The sequence below is a fragment of the Oncorhynchus mykiss genome, chromosome 9 (assembly GCF_057628025.1).
Source record: "Oncorhynchus mykiss isolate SJ-2025 chromosome 9, ASM5762802v1, whole genome shotgun sequence".
NCBI classification, from domain to species: Eukaryota; Metazoa; Chordata; class Actinopteri; order Salmoniformes; family Salmonidae; genus Oncorhynchus; species Oncorhynchus mykiss.
The window spans coordinates 45,951,300-45,972,841 of NC_143030.1; the positions used below are offsets into that span (position 1 = coordinate 45,951,300).

Below are 21,542 nucleotides of genomic sequence, written 5' to 3' on the forward strand. Positions count from 1 at the left end.
ATCTTGGTTGCAAATGGGTCTTTCAAATGGACAATGACCCCAAGCATACTTCCAAAGTTATGGCAAAATGGCGTATGGACAACAAAGTCAAGGTATTGGAGTGGCCATCACAAAGCCCTGACCTCAATCCTATAGAACATTTGTGGGCAGAACTGAAAAAGCGTGAGCGAGCAAGGAGGCCTACAAACCTGACTCAGTTACACCAGCTGTCAGGAGGAATGGGACAAAATTCACCCAACTTATTGTGGGAAGCTTGTGGAAGGCTTCCCGAAACGTTTGACCCAAGTTAAACAATTGAAAGCCAATGCTACTAAATACTAATTGAGTGTATGTAATCTTCTGACCCACTGAGAACGTGATGAAAGAAATAAATCTGAAATCTGAAATAAATCATTCTCTCTACTATTATTCTGACATTTCACATTCTTAAAATAAAGTGGTGATCCTAATTGACCTAAGACAGGGAGTTTTTACTCTGATTAAATGTCAGGAATTGTGAAAAACTGAGTTTAAATGTATTTGGCTAAGGTGTATGTAAACTTCCGACTTCAACTGTAAGTATTCACACCCCTGAGTCAATACATGTTAGAATCAGCTTCAAACTGTCAAGTTGGTTGTTGATCATTGGCAACCATTTTCAAGTCTTGCCATAGATTTTCAAGCCGATTTAAGTCAAAACTCTAACTATGCCACTGAGAAACATTCTATGTTGTCTTGGTAAGCAACTCCAGTGTATATTTGACCTTGTGTTTTAGGTTATTGTCCTGCTGAAAGGTGAATTTGTCTCCCAGAGTCTGTTAGAAAACACCCTGAACCAGATTTTCTTTCCAAAATATTGCCTGTGCTTAGCTCTATTCCATTTATTTGTATCCCTAAAAACTCCCTTGTCCTTCCCGATGACAAACATACCCATAACATTATGCAGGCACCACAATTCTTGAAAATATGAAGTGTTACTCAGTGATGTGTTGTGTTGGATTTGCCCCAGACATAAGGGTTTGCATTTAGGGCATAAAGTTAATTTCTTTACCACATATTTTGCAGTTTTACTTTAGTGCCTTATAGCAAACAGGTTGCATGTTTTGGGATATTTTTTATTCTGTATGGGGGCTTCCTTCTTTTCCCTCTGCCATTTAGGTTAGTATTGTAGTGTAACTGCAATGCTGCTGATCCATCCTCAGGTTTCTCCTATCACAGCCATTGAACCCTGTAACTGTTTTAAAGTCATCATTGGCCTGGCTTCCTTGAGTGATTTCCTTCCTCTCAACTAAGGAAGGACTCCTGTGTCTTTGTAGTGACTGGGTGTATTGATACATCATCCAAAGTGGAATGAATAACTTTACAATGCTTAAAGGGATATTCAATCGGAGTAGAACACTTGAAGACAGCTTGCCTGTCGAAACGTTGGATATTAGGTTATTCAATTATTGCACCTGTGCGGCTCTCATTTTCTTTTTCAAACACTATTATTAGAGTCCATGCAACTTATTATGTGACCCGTTAAGCACATTTTTACACCTGATTTGATTTAGGCTTGCCATAACAAAGGGGTTGAATACTTATTGACTTCAAGACATTTCAGCTTCTCATTTTTTATGAATTTGTACAAATTTCGAACACCATAATTTCACTTTGACATTATGGGATATTGTGTGTAAGACATTGACACAAAATCTCATTTTAAATTCAGGCTGGAAAAAGTTAAGCGATGTGAATACTTTCTGAAGGCACTGTAGTATCATAACCCAGTAATTAATATTTTCATAACCCAGTAATTTGTATTTTCTTAAGTCTAACAACCTTGCCATGCAGGCATGCCAGATAAGATAGTTAGAGACGCTAATTCTAACTTGATTGATAGCCTGAAATGGCTTGGTAGCTAGCTAAACATAACATTTCATAACATTTCTAGGTGGCTAGTATTACATGGAAACAACAAAACATTTGAGTTTTATTTCTTCATCAAGAGCAAATCAATAGGCTACATAGATTGATCAAATTAATTTACAAACATACATTCAGCTGAGTCCTGCCCATCGCAGGCAGCGAAAACCGAATTATGTAACGTGTCACTCGACACTCTCTCTCCTCCTCCACTGACGATACTGTCTGCACGCACTAGAGTATCTAACGTCCCGATTAGCATATCTTTGCTCCGCTGTGCACCTTGGGAAGGAACCAGAGTACTCTTCGCCTGGTCCGGTCAGTGTGCCCCCTCTGCAAAATACGGCTGTCAGATCTTGATATATAAATACTGATGATTAAACGTGGGCTTAAAAATGAAGTTTAGTCATTCATTTAACATCTGAATTTAAAAACAGGACACATCTGAGGGGACACGTGGCCTTGTGCCCCCTATGGGCATGACGGCCTCTGCAGACACACATGCACGCCTGCACGCACACGCACACTTTCTCCCTCTCTCCTAACCCACAGCATGTATTACACAAGCCATTAGTCACTTGCCAGGCAGCCAAACCGAACACAAACTACTGTCACAATAAAACACTGTGTAACTCAACACAACGTACAACAGAAATATGCCGCCCCATACAAAAGTAACGATTGAAAGGGTTTGTGCGTCATTGTCACGGTCTCATAACTGTTTTACATCAGTGAATCCCTCAGTGGCAGCTCTGGGATGCACAAACAATGCTAAATATCTGGTAACACTTTACCTTGGGCACCCCTCATGTATGCATTCCTAAATGCCTTATAACAGCTACATAAGACTTACATTACATCAGCCCTGGGAAACAAATGACTACTCCAATGACCGTGGGGTTGTGGTGAACTGTGTGCCGGAAGCTGGCTTACCTAGATGTGGTGAAGAGGCCGTAGATCAGAGGGTTCTTCTTGTCCTTTCCATCATGGAGGATAAAGATGTCCTCTGGAAGGAGAAGAGATGGGACACTTGACTTAGGTACTAGAATTTTGTCAAACTGATTATAGGGCTGATTGGCAGTAAAAAAAAAAAAAAGTGTGTGTGCGCCTGTGTGTGTGTGTTTGTGTGTACGTGTGTGTGTGTGTGTGTGTGTGTGTGTGTGTGTGTGTGTGTGTGTGTGTGTGTGTGTGTGTGTGTGCGTGAGGAGTGGTGTACTTGAGTCGTTTTTTGGGGGTATCTGTACTTTACTTATTTTTTTGACAACTTTTTCATTTCATTCCACTACATTCCTAAAGGATAATATTTACTTTATACTTCCATACATTTTCCCAGACCTCCAAAAAGCCAATAGAAAAAGGAGATTGTTCTGTCTGGTTTGATTGTTATAAGGTATTCCATGCATAGCATTTCCTTTTTCCTTAATTTTGACAGTTGAATACTTTCTCTACCACTGTACCCAATACTGAGATGCTTGTTCCAGTTTAGATGGTTTAGGTACTTTTGTTTGTTAAATCTTTCATCAAGTAGTCATTCTGAGTGGTGGTTGTGGGTGATAAAATATTCACATTGTTGGATATATTCCTGGATTCCGATTGGACTTACTAATCATGTGTCGTGACTTGCATGTCTGATGTGGTCCATGTGCCTGGATTCAGACCACAATGTCGAGGATAACTAGGCCATAACTGAAGGCCTTAGGAAATGTATAATATGTGGTCATAAAGGATTTACTTTTAATTGAAACACATTCACTTAGATAGTCACTTGGTGAATGCTTTGGAACAGAAGTTTCCAAAGTTTCCTGTTTCCGCCACTAACAAACACAGCCAGGGGTGGTATCGCTCACATTCACTCTAAAGGCATGCTTGAAATATGCAACTACGGCTCTACACCCGACAGTGTTAAAACCCCACCACCAGTGTTTAGGGTCTAAGCCGGGTGTTTTTACTAAACTAACATATCAAATTATTCTATGACGGTCATACCAATTTAACTATTTGATTTTTGAATTTAAGGACCCCTTCAGGTATCAAAACAATATATTAAAACATTTATTTGAGGAAACATTGAATTTGGTCTTACTGCTTTTAGCGCATAGAAATGTATTGAATAACAGATCCAAACACGGAAAAACAAATGGTCAAAAATTGAATCAAAAGGAAGTTGGACTTAAAATGGCTGTCCTATATCTGAGAGATAAGAAAGACCAGGAAATGATTAGATTTTTGACCCATATTTAACAAAACCTTTTGAGCACTCAACTACTTCCCTATAAGGTGGTCATTCATTAATTAAACTGGTACCGGGCAAACTGGTACCGGGCTTCCTTCAGACGAGTCTTGTGAGGCTTGTGGGAGTCTTAGAGCGAAACCAAAATGTACTTGTTCGTGAGAGTCTCACCTTTCCATAGAGGGGTCATATTAGTGTGTAGCGATAACTGTTCGGATGCTACAGATGTGCTCATGAGAAGACCAATTTTCGGGATGTCTCATGGTCTGACAAACGCCGACCGCTGTAGCTCGGCCACCTTCCACCCAAGATGCGGAAGGCTGCCATTGGCGGATGTGGTGGATTGAGACGCAGCCCATGCAAAAAAACGGATCTTTCTAGTTTAAACAGATGGATTTTGATGGGGATTTGTGTATTATGCGAATTCGATTTACGCCGGGGAGCGGACATCGACTTTAGGGTTCATGTGTTCAAAAACATGTTCACACTGTGACGTGTTTTTATTGAAATTCGAAATGCAGAAAAGTGTTTAGTTATGGGCTCCCGAGTGGCGCAGCGGTTTAAGGCACTTCATCTCGGTGCAAGAGGTGTCAATACAGTCCCTGGTTTGAATCCAGGCTGTATCACATCTGGCCGTGATTGGGAGACCCATAGGGCAGCACACAATTGGCCCAGCGTCGTCCGGGGTAGGCCGTCAATAGGAATTTGTTCTTGACTGACTTGCCTGGTTAAATGAAATAAAAATGAAATGTGTTCAGAGCCTAAAAATGTGGTTTTACAATGTAGGCGCCAAAGTTCCGGAGCATGTCTTTGTGGTATCTTAACTTTTACTCAAATATGATGATTACTAATGATTACTTCTTCCATCACTGAGTGTGTGTGTGTGCATGCAGGCCAGCATTCATGCGCGTGAGAGTGAGTATGTGTGTGTGTTCAAGTGTGTTCCCATGTGCGCGTGTGTGTGTGTGTTCCTAATGCCGTTTGGTGTGATGGTACGGCTGAGTGGACCAGTCTAATGAATCCCAGGCAGTAATATCCCATCTCAGTGTGAGAGCTGGAGACGAGTTGATCCTCCATGACCAATCCTCATGTAACAGCCCTCCCCTGCCACGCAGCCAGGCCACTCTGCCTGTCTGTCCCCTAAGGCCCCCACACTGTCCTCTATCCCTTCCCCACGACACAGATCAACTACTGACCAAATACATGACGCGTGTACATGTACACAAACAAGACATGGATATGTGCACGCACACATTACACGCGATACACGAACACATGCATAGACACGCACGCAGGAACGCACGCGCACATTAACGGATAAACGCAAAGCACGCACACACACACAGTATGTATGGTGGGCTTGTATTTGAGGTGTGGTACACAGTAAAGAGTATTATTACTCTCTCACATTCCTCTTGTTCCTGCTGCTTCATGTGGCCTCGATGGGATCAGACTGGTGGAAATCTAATCTCATCTCTCTCTCACACGCGCACGCACACACGCACACGCACACACAACACACACACACACACACACACACACACACACACACACACACACACACACACACACACACACACACACACACACACACACACACACACACACACACACACACACACACACACACACACACACACACACACACACACACACACACACACACACACACACACACACACACACAAGAGAATGCCAAGAGTGTGGAAAGCTGTCACCAAGGCAAAGGATGGCTACTTTGAAAAATCTCAAATATAAAAGACTTGTTTGGTCCCTACATGATTCAATATGTGTTAGTTCATAGTTTTGATGTCTTCACTATTATTCTACAATGTAGAAAATAGTTTAAATAAAGAAAAACCCTTGACTGGCACTGTACATCACTGCACACACACAACGTTGCACACGTTGCACACATACACACACACTGCAGCACGCACACAAATGCCGCAGCATAGCCCAGGGCACAACACACAGCAGAGGACTCTGGGTACACCATGCTGCAGAGGCACTGCTCTCTCTCTTTCTCTCTCTCTCAAACCCGGCCTAGAATGCATTAACTTTCTCCTACATTCTACTTCTCCCTTTGTTCGTTATCCAACACATCTTCATCCTAATTTCTTTCTCTCTCTCTGTCTGAACGATCATCTTCCGTTTATCTCTCAAATCCACCTTTTGAAGTCTCTCTTCCAATACATTTCTTTGTCTTTCACTTTGTCCTCCCAACCCTCTTGTTCTGTCTCTCTGTCTTTGTCTGTGTCTCATTTTCTCTCCCGAGGGCTCTACTTGTGTCAGTTCCTCTAAACAAAGAGATCTGTTCCCCCGGGGTTGGGAGATATCCTTGTCTTGCCCACACCCCTCCAGCTCTAGCCCCTATCTTTCCCAGCCTTATCCCAGAAAATACCCTTCTCCTCAACTCTCCACCCCTCCTATTCCCTCATCCGAGCTAGGCCATCTAGGGACTAGGATGTGGGTGCACACACACAGCGACACACACACATATACACACACACCAACTTCCTCTAAATCATTGAAATCTATAAACCCCAAACTCCTCAATACTTTGTTGTCCTCTGCTTCGGGACCTGAGTGGTCTAACCTAAACTTTGTGGTCAAACAGTTAGTGTCTCCCGGTCCAAACTGATGGTATGACTGTCCTGAATAACAACACAGTAACACGCCAGGGAATTCCATCTCTCCTGGCTTTATATGTCTGTTTATGGGCTTCTGGCCACAAACAAACGCCCTTCAAATGTTTCCAACTGATGAACACATTCAAAAGACATTTTAGATATCTATATGTAGGCCTATTAAAACACATTTTTTAATATTTTTTTTTACTATACTCCGATACTCTGAGAGCTTCCCTAACACACAGTGGTGGGAAAAGTATCCAATTATCATGCTTGAGTAAAAGTAAAGATAAGTTAACAGAAAATGGCTCAAGTAAAAGTGAAAGTCACGCAGTAAAATACTACTTGAGTGAAAGTCAAAGTATTTCTTTTGAAATATACTTCAGTATCAAAAGTCAAAGTAAACGTATAAATCATTTCACATTCCTTATATTAAGCAAACCTGACGGCACGATTTTCTTGTTTTTTTTTAAATTTACGGATAGCCAGGGGCACACTCCCAACACTAAGCATTTGTGTTTTAGTGAGTCCACCAGATAGTAGGGATGTAGGGAGGGATGACCAGAGATGTTCTCTTGATAAGTGGGTGAATTGGACCATTTTCCTGTCCTGCTAAGCATTCAAAATGTAACGAGTACTTTTGGGTGTCACGAAACTGTATGGAGTAAAAAGTACAATATTTTCATTAGGAATGTTGTGGAGTAAAAGTTGTCAAAAATATAAATAGTAACGTACAGATACCCCCCAAAAGTACTTAAGTAGAACTATATTTACTTAAGTACCTTATACCACTGCTAACCATGTCTCTCATAAGCTTTCAATCAAAGACTACAGTTGGTAACACTTTATTCTGACTATAGGAGGATTAGAAACGAATGTATTGGATGGTTGAGTGCTCCAGACTGTAAACAATCCCTTTCACCTGTACAAACACTGATGACCTGCCAGGATAGTGGCTCTTGTTAAAGTTGACACCCAAATATTCTTGTAGAAGTTCCGGCATCGATAACAGCCTGGCTCCTTCAACATGAGGGGCCCCGGACCCGAACAAGGCGCTCATGCGATTCGTAGTGTTTCTGGCCGACGGAGCGTGCCGTAAACACAACACCGGCGGCATTCTTGGGCTGATGGGATCTTTTCAATTGCAACGTGTCCCGGGGCAGGTTGTTGTGTGGGGATGTTTATGTTCATCTTCCTACTCACTGTCCTGGGTGAGACGGGTTGGACAGGGAGTTGTCTGTGTGTGATGTGTGTGTGTTTGTGTGTGTGTATGTTTGTGTGTGTGTTTGTGCGTGTATGTGTTATCATTTGTGTGGTTCACTTTGCCTCAGTATAACCCCAGAGAGAGGGGGGAGGGGTGTTGTTTATTTTACTGGCTGGTTGTGTTTACAGAAACAGATGTGATAAGGGAACGGTCCTGTCTCTCGGTCTCGCTTCTAGCGAGGCCAACTACTGATCACATCACTGACTGATACTCTATGGCCCATAAAACTAGCGATGACAGAGTGCATGCACAAGCATAGACACACATGTACACTCACACAGACACACACAGACTTGAAAAACCGGAGATCACAGAAAGGGTAGATGCTAGACCCTTAAATGCTCTCTAATAGAGACTTCATGGTAGTTGCCAGGGCGACTAGTGCTGAAGTACTACAAAGGCAGCGCAGGGTAAAAAGGACAGGGCTGCTGGTCACCGTGGTAACAGAGTGGAATACCACAAGCCAGGGTGGAGTGGAGTTATGCTGGCTGCATGATCAAAACACTAAGCTTTCTGTAGGCCAAACATAGACTCTTCACTTCTATATACAGTGCCCTCAGAATGCATTGATACCGCATTACGTTGTGTTACAGCCTGAATTCAAAAACTGATTAAATCAATTTTTTTCTCACCCATCTACATACAATACCCCATAATGACAAAGTGAAAACATGTTTTTATACATTTTAGCACATTTATTGAAAATGAAATACAGAAATACAAAAGTATTCACACCCCTGAGTCAATACTTTGTAGAATTACCTTTTGTGGCGATTGCAGCTGTGAGTCTTTTCGGGGAAGTATCCTAAGAACTTTGCACACCTGGATTGTACAATATTTTCCCATTATTCTTTTTAAAATTCTTCAAGCTCTGTCAAGTTGATTGCTGATCATTGCTAGACAGCCATTTTCAAGTCTTGCTATAGATTTCCATGCCGATTTAAATCAAAACGGTAACAAGCCAACTTGGAGCATTCAATGTCGTCTCTGTAAGCAAGTTCAGTATATATTTGGCCTTGTTTAGGTTATTGTCCTGCTGAAAGGTGAATTTGCCTTCTAGTGTCTGTTGGAAAGCAGACTGAACCAGATTTTCCTCTCCGATTGTGCCTGTGCTTATAACTTATATTCCGATGACAAGCATACCCATAACATGATGCAGCCACCACCATGATTGAAATTATGAAGAGTGGTACTCAGTGATGTTTTGGATTTGCCCCAAACCAAACACTTATTTATTCAGGACAAAAAAGAGAAAAATTTCCTTGCCAAATTTTTTGCAGTATTAAGTAATAACCTTTTACTGCAGTGGGCTAAATCAGGGTCACACAGAGTGTTTATTGGTAGTCTTAAACAAATCTATTTTGAAATCTATATACACCTCACACACATGGTTATGGGTATAAAAATAGAAGACACCTTCACCATGTCAGATATCGAGTTGTAATGTATTAAGTTAGAATTTGAATCCCAATATTTACACTTTATATACATCACATAAAAAAACTGTTTGACATAGAAGCACCGGATTTTCAGCAGCTTGTTTATTAATTATGAAATTATGAAAAATATTAATAACATTCAACCCATAAGGCAACTAGGGCATTTGACTGCAGGAAAGGGTTATGTGCCTTGTTGCAAACAGGAAGCATATTTTGTTATATTTATATTCTGCACATGCTTCCTTCTTTTCACTCTGTCATTTAGGTTAGTATTGTGGAGTAACTACAATGTTGTTGATCCATCCTCAGTTTTCTCATATCACAACCATTAAAGTCAGTAACTGTTTTAAAATCACCATTGGCCTCATGATGAAATCCCTGAGCGGTTTCCTTCCTCTTCGGCAACTGAGTTAGGAAGGTGTCGAAGGACGCCTGTCTCTTTGTACTGGCTGAGTGTATTGGTACACCATCCAAAGCCCAATGAATAACTTCACCACGCTCAAAGGAATATATTATAATATATATATATTATAATATATAGGAATATATCAAAGGAATATATTCAGCGTCTGCTTTTTATTTGTACACATCCACCTATCAGTGGTGTCCTTCTTTGCGAGGCATTGTAAAACTTCCCCTGGTCTTTGTGGTTGTATCTGTGCTTGAAATTCACTACTCGATTGAGGGACCTTACAGATAATTGTGTGTGTGGGGTACAGAGATGGGTTAGACCTCACAAAATCATTTTAACCACTATTATTGAACACAGAGTGAGTCCATGCAACTTATTATGCGACTTGTTAAGCACATTTTTACTCCTGCACTTATTTAGGCCTGCCACAACAAAGCGTTTGAATACTTATTGACTGAAGACATTTCAGCTTACCATTTTCAATTCATTAACAAAATCTATATATATACTAACAAAATTCCACTTTGATATTATGTTGTATTATGTGTAGATCAGTGACACAACATGTCAATTGAATAAATGTTTTAACCCCGGCTGTAACACACCAAAATGTGGAAAAAGTAAAGTGGTGTGAATACAATCTGAAGGCACCGTAGTTGCTTTAGAGCCAATACAGTCTATACAATATCCACTCCCTCTTCCACTGCTGTCTTATTGAGATTCAACACCATTAACCATTATGGTTCGTCTGTTGAACTTTAGTACGATTGTTTGTGTTTCACTTGGTGAATTGGTGGTCATGGTCGGTGAGCTTATGTGTGTGTGGTCAGTCAGAGCGAGGTAAAGTTGATAGTTCATACTCACGTAGTTGGTCAAAGTGAGTCTGTATCCCGTCGGATCCAGGGATAGAGCACACAATACGTGCCTTCTGGAAGGTGCTCCACTTGTTCACCAGACTCCGCTGGCCCCCGATGTCATTCTGTACACACCCAGATTAGAATAGATGTCACTATCGACAGAGACAGCAACCGTGATAGTAAGATGGTAAACAAACACACATATACAGGCACATCGATAAACACACAAGTGCACGTGCCTGTTGTACGTAAACACACACACACACACACACACACACACACACACACACACACACACACACACACACACACACACACACACACACACACACACACACACACACACACACACACACACACACACACACACACACACACACACACACACACACACACACACACACACACACACACACACACACACACACACACACACACACACACACACACACACGTACGTCGGTACCAGTACACACAGGCACGTAGAGATCCTTACCTTGCAAACACGCGCCACTCTGGAGTACAGCACCTTCCCAGCAGCCCCCTCTGCCTCCTGAGCGCGCTCAGTGAAGAACACGTACACCTTATCATCCTCTGGGTTATCAGTCTCCGCCATCCAGGCCACCTTAACAAACTGGGCATCTGACAGAGAGCGAGAGAGAAGAGAGATTTTACCATTTAGACGGAGAGAAGTACAGAGAGATTTTACCATTTAGACGGGTGTGAAAGATATGTTTACAAATGACAGCGAATGAGGGGAAATGTTTCGATGTGAAAGAGAGAACAAAGATAAATGATTGAGTTTTTATTGTTTCATTTATACACGTCCTTACTCTGCAGCCAGGAGGAATCGTACTGCTCGGTGCGGATCACATGACGACTGCCCAGGCTGCGGAAGAAGGCCGAGTCTCGACTCATGAAGTCAGATGAGATCCCAGCATACAGCTCCCCATCTGGACACGGGATACAGAAAAACACATCATCCAACACACTGTATAGGCGTACCCATGGAAAAAGCACCAACACGTCATTATCCACGTGCACCTATAAGGACATCAAACAGGTCTTCGTACTGGTGTGAACTCACTCACACACAAGACATTTGCTCACAGACATACTGTGTGTGATCTTACCAATAATGGCGGAGGCAGTTCTCTGGTGGGGATCGTATGGACACTTTCCCTTCCCGCATTCAGTCTGTCCAAATGATAGAGTTTGTCGCTCCGACTGCCAAAGAAACAGAATTGAATAGACACAATTTAAACACTCTACACACATACACACACATGCACTCACTCACGCATGGACGCACGCTACTGCCACATGACCAGGGGAAGACTGACCATCTGGCATTACGGGCAAATGCCAGATGGTCTTGTCAATGTTTAGCCAGTGGCCATGTCTGTCTTGTTTTTTGTTTTTTTTAACGTAAAATTATCATTATCTGGCTAATAATGGGGGAGTCAAGAAAAAACGAAATGGTCCGGTGTGTTAGAAATTCCAGGAGACGATTTATGGTCCCAGTCCGCCCCTGCACATAACACATGTACAGTACAACTCTAAAACTCTCCCAGACTTGTCTATTAAGGAGTCAGTAATCTCTGTAAATATTTGGGTGAAAAATTTGTCAAATGCAATGTGAGGGAGGCAGCGCCGCTGGCCTCTCAAAGCATCGCGTCCCCTCGTGTCCTTGCTCAGGAGTCTAAGCCCCTTTCATGGGTTTCGCACCTTCTCCCAGAAACACACACACCAGCACACATGGGACCTGAAGACAGTGTGTGAGAAAGTGAAAGAAGAAAGAGAGAGAGGAAGAGCACGGGAGTTTAGCTAAGAATCGTTGAGACGTGGGGCAAACACACGGAGGCATAGGACAGGCAGGCATCGGGGTATAGGGGCACACAGTACAGTACACATAGTAGGTGTAGCAACAGATAGCGCAGCTATAGGGGCTGACAGCTAGGCCTTTAGTCAGACAGAACACACAGGTATAGGATGTATTGCTATAGGACAGATGTAGAAGGACAGAGAGAGAAAGCTTGAGATAGGCATCCGTTTCCTCAATATATTCCTGGGGGACCCCCGGGTGTGCGCATGTTGGTTGAGGGAGGAGTGAGTGTGTGTGTGTGTGTGTGGCTTTACCTTGAGGAAGACGGTGGTAGGGATGAAGGCACAGCGAGGGTTGAAGGCTCCCGTTCCACACACATACAGGTGGGTCTGGTTGTAGGGCTGCAGCACTCGCAGGAAATTAGCGCACTCCAACTGTAGAGGGGGATTGGAGTTAGGAGTGTGTGTGTGTGTGTGTGTGTGTATTTGTGTGTGTGTGTGTGTGTATACCGGTAACCCCTCACCTCCCGGTCCTTTCCAGCCATCAAACACTCTTGGACCCGGTCTGGACTTGCTGGCCAGTAGAGCTGAAAAAATAATGATGATCTGGTATCACCATGATGATCTGGTATCATGCCACCATGATGATCTGGTATCATGCCACCATGATGAGGTGATATCATGCCACCATAGATGACTAACCTCCACAGCATGTCCACTGAGTTAGTCATTTAGGGGCCGTAGCAGAGATCACGTGATAAAAGATAAAGATGTTTTTTCTTTCTTTCTTCATTTCAGTTTTCCATTTTTTAAAGCTCCGGTTACCGATAAGCATACACCCACTGAGAAACGGACTGTTAGAACGGCTAATTCCCCGTGGATTGATGAGGGATTGAGAAATTGTATGGTTGAGAGGGGCGAGGCAAAAGGAATGGCAAATAAATCTGGCTGTCCAGTCGATTGGCAAACGTACTGTAAAAAGAGAAATTATGAGACTAAACAACAACAACAAAGAAGAAGAAATTGTACTACGAAAACAAAAAGTACATTTTTATAAACGATGATTGTACAAAATGTGGAGTACCTTCAATGAAATGTTGGCCAAAAGGGAAACGTAGCTTCATCCTTCATTGAATCAGATTCATCCCAAAACCCACTGATATTGCCAACAACTTTTGATGACTTTTTAAATGGCAAGATTAGCAAACTTATGCATGACATGCCAACAACAAACTCTGAGCCTTCATACTCATGCTTAACTGACCAAATAATGAAAGACAAGCATTGTAATTTGGAGTTCTGTAACGTGAGTGTGGAAGAGGTGAAAAAAGTATTGCTTTTCTATCTATAATGACAAACCCCCTGGTTCTGACAACTTCAATGGAAAATGACCGAGGATGCTAGTGGACTATATTGCCACTTATATTCGCCAGCTCTTCATTGTAAATCCTTTCAGGTACATCAATATCATGAACGGCAATCTATCCTGGCTCAAAGTAGAGGGGAGACTGACTACTGGTCTTTGTGAGAGGTATTGACATATTAAAAGTACCAAACTGTCTGTACAATCAGTTAACACACAGCTCAGACACCCATACACACATGCTACCAGGGGTCCAGAACAGAGGCTAGGGAATGCACAGTACTATACAGAGCTATGACTACAGGGAACTCTCTCCCACCTCAGGTAACTCAAACTAGCAATAAATGTATTTTATTTATTTTTATTAAACCTTTATTTAACTTGGCAAGTCAGTTAACTCTTAACCCTTTTTTCAATTTTCGTCTAAAATGACATACCCAAATCTAACTGCCTGTAGCTCAGGCCCTGAAGCAAGGATATGCGTTTTCTTGGTACCATCTGAAAGGAAACACTTTGAAATTTGTGGAAATGTGAAAGGAATGTAGGAGAATATAACACGTTAGATCTGGTAAAAGATAATACAAAGAAAAAAAATGACATTTTTTTTGTGTATTTTTTTGTACCATCATCTTTGAAATGCAAGAGAAAGGCCATAATGTATTATTCCAGCCCAGGTGCAATTTAGATGTTGTATGTGCACAGTTTTAGACTGATCCAATGAACCATTGCATTTATGTTCAACATTTTGTATCAAGGCTGCCCAAATGTGCCTAATTTGTTTATTAATAACTTTTCATGTTCAAAACTGTGCACTCTCCTCAAACAAAGGCATGGTATTATTTCACTGTAATAGCTACTGTAAATTGGACAGTGCAGTTAGATTAACAAGAATTTAAGCTTTCTGCCAATATCAGATATGTCCATGTCCTGGGAAATGTTCTTGTTACTTACAACCTCATGCTAATCGTATTAGCCTACATTAGCTCAACCGTCCCACGGGGGGGGGGGGGGGGCCCACCAATCCTGAAGAATTTTTAAGAACAAATTTTACAATGGCGGCCTAGGAACAGTGGGTTAACTGCCTTGTTCAGGGGCAGAACGACAGATTTTTACCTTGTCAGCTCGGGGGATTCGATCTAGCAACATTTTGGTTACTGGCCCATCGCTCTAACTACCTGCCACCCCCATACATGTGTATGATGCACAAAGTTCGTATATGACGATATGCTGTACCCCAGGAATTGTAGCTGCTGCCTTGGCAACACCTAAAGGGGACGCTAATCGAATACTAAATGCTATCCCTGAGTAGACTGGGCGACCACCAGCATTCTCACTGGGAATATATAAATCCACCATCTGTGACGAATTCTATGTCTTGGAGGGGAGTTTTGTATAACTAGTTCTATGCCCTGTCACATGGACAAAGATGTGGAAATGCATAGACCCTACACTAATCCCTGTGCAACATGCAACTCAATTAGCAAGGGACTGAAAAGGAACTGGATTTTTTTTCAAGTAAAGAAAGAGAGGGAGGATATGGAAAAGGGGAGAAATTAGGATGATGCTGGTAGCGGGCATGGGTAAATAGAGAGTTGGAGATTGGTCACATTTGCACACAGAGACACACACACACACACAAACACAGCTCTTCCGTCCTTGTGTGTGATGTGGGCTGGCGGTGAGGGACTCATGCAATAGGAATGCCTCAGGGGTTGGTTGATCAGAGGATGGTGTTATTAGTGGGAGCATGGCGCTCCAGTCAATCTCCTGCCAGGCAGAAGTGGGAACAGGGGTGACCTTAGAATGAAACCCTCACTTATACAATACGGGGCTATTCCCGTCTGGGAAAGAGAGTCTGAGAGAGAGAGTCCCTGTGTAAATGTGTGTCTACGTGTATTGGAATGAAAGTTTGAGCGGGAGGAAATGGAAAGGGAGAGGAACGAGAGGCTGTGATTGGTAGTGGGCATGGGTACATACAGGAGAGAGGTGGAGAAGTGTGATGATCGCTGTGTGTTTCAGGTAGTGTTAGTCTGAAAGAGAGGGATTGAGAGACACGGGGGGCTTGATGGAAAGAGGAAGGGATGCTAGACAGCTGGAGGTGGCTTACTCCTCCGTATTCTGGTTACCATCAATTTGAGCGTCGTTATCCCTCTACGTTACTTTCTCCATGCACACTGGACAACCAACAGTGACTGACAGTCATCCAGCCACTAACATCTATTCTCTCACAAGATTCTCTGGGTTACGGTGAAAACCAGTTAGGAGTTAACGTTTTTCCTCACTGAGGAGTGTAGCTGGATCAATACATGTGTTCATGGGAGTGTAAGTGTGTGTAAGTAATTGTGTTGGATCTATTACCCTTTTTTTCACACAATCATGCAGACCAGAACCAGACTGTGGTTTGGATAATTGCTTTTCAAATCATCTTTTTTTTCCAACAAAGTTCTAACAATTACGGTGGTTGTGTCACCAGGACAGCTCAGTACAGCTTGGTTTGGTTTGGCTCGGTTCGGCTCAGTAGTGTGAGAAGCCTATAGAGAGCCAGGCAGTCTGACCTTGCTGGGGTTCTGTGTGATGTCGTCCAGGCTGGTGGACAGCAGGTTGTCCTTCATGGCCACGTAGAGCCGACGGCCATCTTCATCTGGCAGCAGAGAGTGCATGTCCCCCGCCGCCAGGGGCAGGGATAGGAGACGGCCATTCTGGACCAGCTCTGAGAGAGAGAGAGACAAAGAGATAAAGACAGAGAGAAAGAGAGAGAGCGAGCGAGAGAGAGAGAGAGAGAGAGAGAGAGAGAGCGAGAGAGAGAGAGAGAGAGAGAGAGAGAGAGAGAGAGAGAGAGAGAGAGAGACAGAGACAGAGACAGAGAGAGAGAGAGAGAGAGACATGCAGAGAGATGAATAGAACAACAGCACGGCACTGAGGCTGTCCTAATATGAACACCGTACAGCAGAGAGATGAGGCTGCAGTCACAATATGATACAGACACCAATAACACAGCAACAAATACGTCTAGAACCCAATGACAAATGAAACGTGACCGTATGAGCAAACAATTTGTATAGACAGCTCAATGAAATACAGATAGGACGACCGAGAGATCAAAAACACAGTCACACACCAGCTATAATAACGCATGTGGTCCTCCAAAGACCAGCTAATGAGTGGTACTAGTCTGCATCCATTAATCTTATGAGTTGTAGTATTCTGTGGCTAGGACTCCACTCCACAAACCCACATAATATGACTCAGCACAAACCCTTTCCCACAGCGTCTAACACACATTAATCTATTCACTTCTCTAGCGCGCTTACCGGAGATCGACATAAGTCAGAAGTCCGTCAGACAAACAAACTAATACATCTCCAGACAGATTAGACGATAGTGTCTGATACAACCGTGAGACTATGAAAGCTATGACAGAGGCTGTACTTCGGTTAGACCCCATAGCCGGAGAGCTAAGAGTAGCGATTGGCAGATGATGACCATCACCACTATCAGTCTACTCTCCCTGTGAAACCACACTTCTCCCACACAAACTACACTAACATACAGAATGTCAATCGGCTTTGAGATCACATAAGAAGGAATTTGGAGGATGGAATTGGTTTACATTCCTCTAACTGCACATATGACTTTTTCCCTTTCACACTTAGAAATAAATTGTTCCATAAGGGTTCTTCAGCTGTCCCCATAGGGGAACCCTTTTTGGTTCCAGGTAGAACCCTTTTGTGTTTCATGTAGAACCCTCTGTGGAAAGGGTACTACCTGGAACACAAAGGAGTTCTACTTGGAACCAAAACTATTCTACCTGGAACCAAAAAAGGGTTCTTTAAAGGGTTCTGGGGACAACCGAAGAATCCTTTTAGGTTCTAGACAGCAAAGCTTGCCTCTAAAGCAGAGCTTGCATGTGTTTGATAGAAGATAGAAGCAGGAGGGTTTGGAGAAGATTGAGAAGTAGTGACAGACTGTGTCTGGTGGAAAAACTGGAACAGTGAGATGAGACTGATGCCACTGTGATGAGACTGACAGACTGAGAAATTAGACATGGCACGCGTGGAAGGAACTACACTGGGGTGAGAAAGAGGATGAATCGATGGGGAGAAGGGCATGAGAGGGAAAAAAGTATGGGAGCAGACTGAGGGAAACTACAAAAATAAACTGCCATTTGGAGTTAATTGAATCACTTTAATTTGCTGACGAAAGAGGTAGCAAATATTTATTTTAAGAAACCGGGAGGACTGTAAGATCAACTGGCATACACATTCTATTGGTTGTTGGCAAACTTGTTGAGTGACACGTTTCAAATATCACAATCAAAGTCCCCGCTAAGAGTGTACCCATCTCATCTCTCTCACACCCAAATATATTATTTGTACTGTATATACTGTACATTTCTACACACACACTGGACTGTAGAGCCAATGGCCAGAACACCTGTCAGGATTGCGTCATTCTGAGTCAATGATGATTGTCTCTTATTCAGGGTGACAGAAAACACATTCCTGCCTCTCCCAAGCTAAAATACCCTTTCAGACACGGACATGTAGTCTTCACGCACACACACACACACGCACACACGCACGCACACGCACACACACACACATACACACACATACACACGCACACACACATATACGCACGCACGCACACACACACACACACACACATTCCTGCCACTCTCCCAACACACCAGCTGCACCCACCAACCCCAACGGGCCCATCCTTCCTCTGGGGTAGTTGCCTTGACAACAGTGACCATGTCGACCCAGTGGGGGTTCCAGGCCTGTTCTCACCAGCAGCCCCTCAGAGGGATTAGTACTGTCAGTGTTTCACCTGTCAGACTGGCTTCCACAGCTAACACCAAAAACACAACACGTCTGCTGTAGAAAGTCCATTAGCTTCATGCAGTAACGCGCTAACGGCTCAACTGTAAATGTAGGCCAATGTGTAGGAACAAACTAGCAAGAAGTAGATTTGTAAAGGTACATTGTTCAGTTCAGAAGGCTTAGATTGGAATCCTGGAAATCTTGTTGAAATCCAAGATCACAAACAGAAGGGTCTTTGTTTCTAAATGTGTCTTAACTCATCAGAACAGCCATGTATTTTCAGTCCGGGTAGACTCAACGTGTTTGTGAAAACTGCAGAGTGCCGCTGTCCTCAGACAAGCTGAAGGTGACAGCGAGGTCCTTAAGGCCCTGACCCTTGACCTCCAGCCAGTTGAGCCTTGACCCCGTCACTCTTAATCCAAGAAAAACATTGACATATCTCCACCGCCCACTCGCCCCACCCTCTCCTCCCTGTGTCCTCATGCCCCGACCTTAACACTTCCTCTGGTGTCTTTTGAGGGCGAGTCTCGGTCTGCCCACCACCCACTCTTCCTCCAGTCCTGTGTGGATGTGGACGCCGTGAGTTAGGATGGCATCAGGAGGAGAGGTATATTTTTAGCCACCAAACAAACCCAAGCCAGCGAACATTAGATTACCTCAGTCATGGGAGCAAACTGATGTGCGTCTATGTGATTAGGGTGAATGTGTGGCGTGTGATTCAGCTACGAACATTCCTGCATCAGGAGACACAGACACACACACACACACACACACACACACACACACACACACACACACACACACACACACACACACACACACACAAACACACACACACACACACGACAAGGGCACATACAGACACACACACAGACTAAAATGAACATAGACGCAGGCAGGAATGTGCACGCACGCACGCACGCACGCACACACACACACACACACCATGGTGGGAGTCCATTTTAAAACAGATGGTTATTTTCCTCAAACTGGTGTTAAGCATCCTGTCTATCATGATTCAATAGAGTAGTTATCATTAATCTCCCTCATTACCATTTTGTTATTATCAAGAGGATTGCTAGTGTGTGTGTATGTGTGTGTGTGTGTGTGTGTGTGTGTGTGTGTGTGTGTGTGTGTGTGTGTGTGTCTGTCTTTGTGTCTGAGTCAGTCTACCTGTTTCTCTACACGGGCCCCATAGCTGAGTTGTCTGGCTCACGGTTCCCAGTGGGAAGACTTTGTGCGGTGTGCCACTAGAGAAATTAGGAAACTGGGGCCCGTTTCCTGTGGAAATGGGGTTATCACTTCACCAATTACAGTGCAATTAGAGAGGCAGGACTGGAGATGCCTGGGAAACAGACAAACACACACTCCCTGACATCTGGATTCTTTCACCACTCAACCAGGCACACGTGGATACCCTGCCCTTTGACCTTTCTGAATAAATACGTATTCATCATAATTAGATGTTTGGCAAAGGTAGCTCTCTGTCTGAGCGTTACAGCACAGCTTTAGTTCAAGGCTTCAAAACCACCGTCTACCGTTGTCAAGGGTGTTGCCAGGAAGAAGGGGTACCAATTCTCAGGGCACCACCCTCACCCTCGGGTGAGGACTAACTTCCAATTTATGTCACAAATGTCTTGTGTTTATCATTCAACATGATAATGACCTTCCCAACATGGCCGCCTCTCCAATCACTGTACAGAGTAATGATGCATCCTCACGGGTCACGAGAGGAGAGGGTGAACTGTTAAAGGAAGCCGGGGCAAGGCGAGCGTCATCAAACGGCAACTCTATAACCCGGCTTGTGTGTGGTTCCCTATCATTCTACATGGCTTAACAGCTGGCGTTGCGTCATTAGGCTTTTATATGTGCCGCTATACATTTCACATCATTCGCAGCAGTAAAATGTCCTTTTTGTGTGTGGGAGGCAAGAACCCAATCCCCAGCTGTCATTTATCATTTGGGAAATAAGGGCTGGAGTCGACAAGCGACTGGAATAATTGAGCCGTTAGGATTTGGGGGGTAGCAGGCAGTTTAGTCCAGTGCTGGCTGGCTGGCCCGACGCAGAGTTTGATTGAATAACTGGTATCATTTAGTCATTAAGGCAAGCTGGGTTGGAGAGAGAGAGAGAGAGAGAGAGAGAGAGAGAGAGAGAGAGAGAGAGAGAGAGAGAGAGAGAGAGAGAGAGAGAGAGAGAGAGAGAGAGAGAGAGAGAGAGAGAGAGAGAGAGAGAGAGAGAGAGAGAGAGAGAGAGAGAGAGAGAGAGAGAGAGAGAGAGAGAGAGAGAGAGAGAGAGAGAGAGAGAGAGAGAGAGAGAGAGAGAGAGAGAGAGAGAGAGAGAGAGAGAGAGAGAGAGAGAGAGAGAGAGAGAGAGAGAGAGAGAGAGAGAGAGAGAGAGAGAGAGAGAGAGAGAGAGAGAGAGAGAGAGAGAGAGAGAGAGAGAGAGAGAGAGAGAGAGAGAGAGAGAGAGAGAGAGAGAGAGAGAGAGAGAGAGAGAGAGAGAGAGAGAGAGAGAGAGAGAGAGAGAGAGAGAGAGAGAGAGAGAGAGAGAGAGAGAGAGAGAGAGAGAGAGAGAGAGAGAGAGAGAGAGAGAGAGAGAGAGAGAGAGAGAGAGACCAGGCGGCCAAGCTGATTGGGTAATCAGTCATGGTGGGGTTAAGACCAGCTCCCTCACGCGTGGACCTCCAGGATCTGATCTGGAATCAGGACCTAGTGGTGAATCTGACCCGTGAAGGGCAGAGGTTAAAGGGCAATAAAGGCATTCAGACGTATAGCCAGGTCCAAAAGAGTTTCCAGTCCTTTTTTAAGAT

The 21,542-nt window shown here is 43.6% G+C and overlaps 1 protein-coding gene across 2 annotated transcripts in view; it reads right to left on the minus strand.

Moving 5' to 3' along the window:
* The window catches only part of sema3h (sema domain, immunoglobulin domain (Ig), short basic domain, secreted, (semaphorin) 3H), a 29,786-nt gene that overhangs the window by 6,827 nt on the left and 1,417 nt on the right, over positions 1-21,542 (minus strand). For both annotated transcript variants that reach the window (XM_021615700.3, XM_090184319.1), the window contains exons 2-9: positions 16,462-16,616; positions 13,068-13,130; positions 12,859-12,978; positions 11,853-11,946; positions 11,553-11,672; positions 11,216-11,361; positions 10,727-10,841; positions 2,818-2,890 (exon numbers count right to left, since the gene is read on the minus strand). In XM_021615700.3, coding sequence (XP_021471375.2) covers positions 2,818-2,890; positions 10,727-10,841; positions 11,216-11,361; positions 11,553-11,672; positions 11,853-11,946; positions 12,859-12,978; positions 13,068-13,130; positions 16,462-16,616 — 886 coding nt within the window. The remainder of the gene's footprint in view (positions 1-2,817; positions 2,891-10,726; positions 10,842-11,215; positions 11,362-11,552; positions 11,673-11,852; positions 11,947-12,858; positions 12,979-13,067; positions 13,131-16,461; positions 16,617-21,542) is intronic.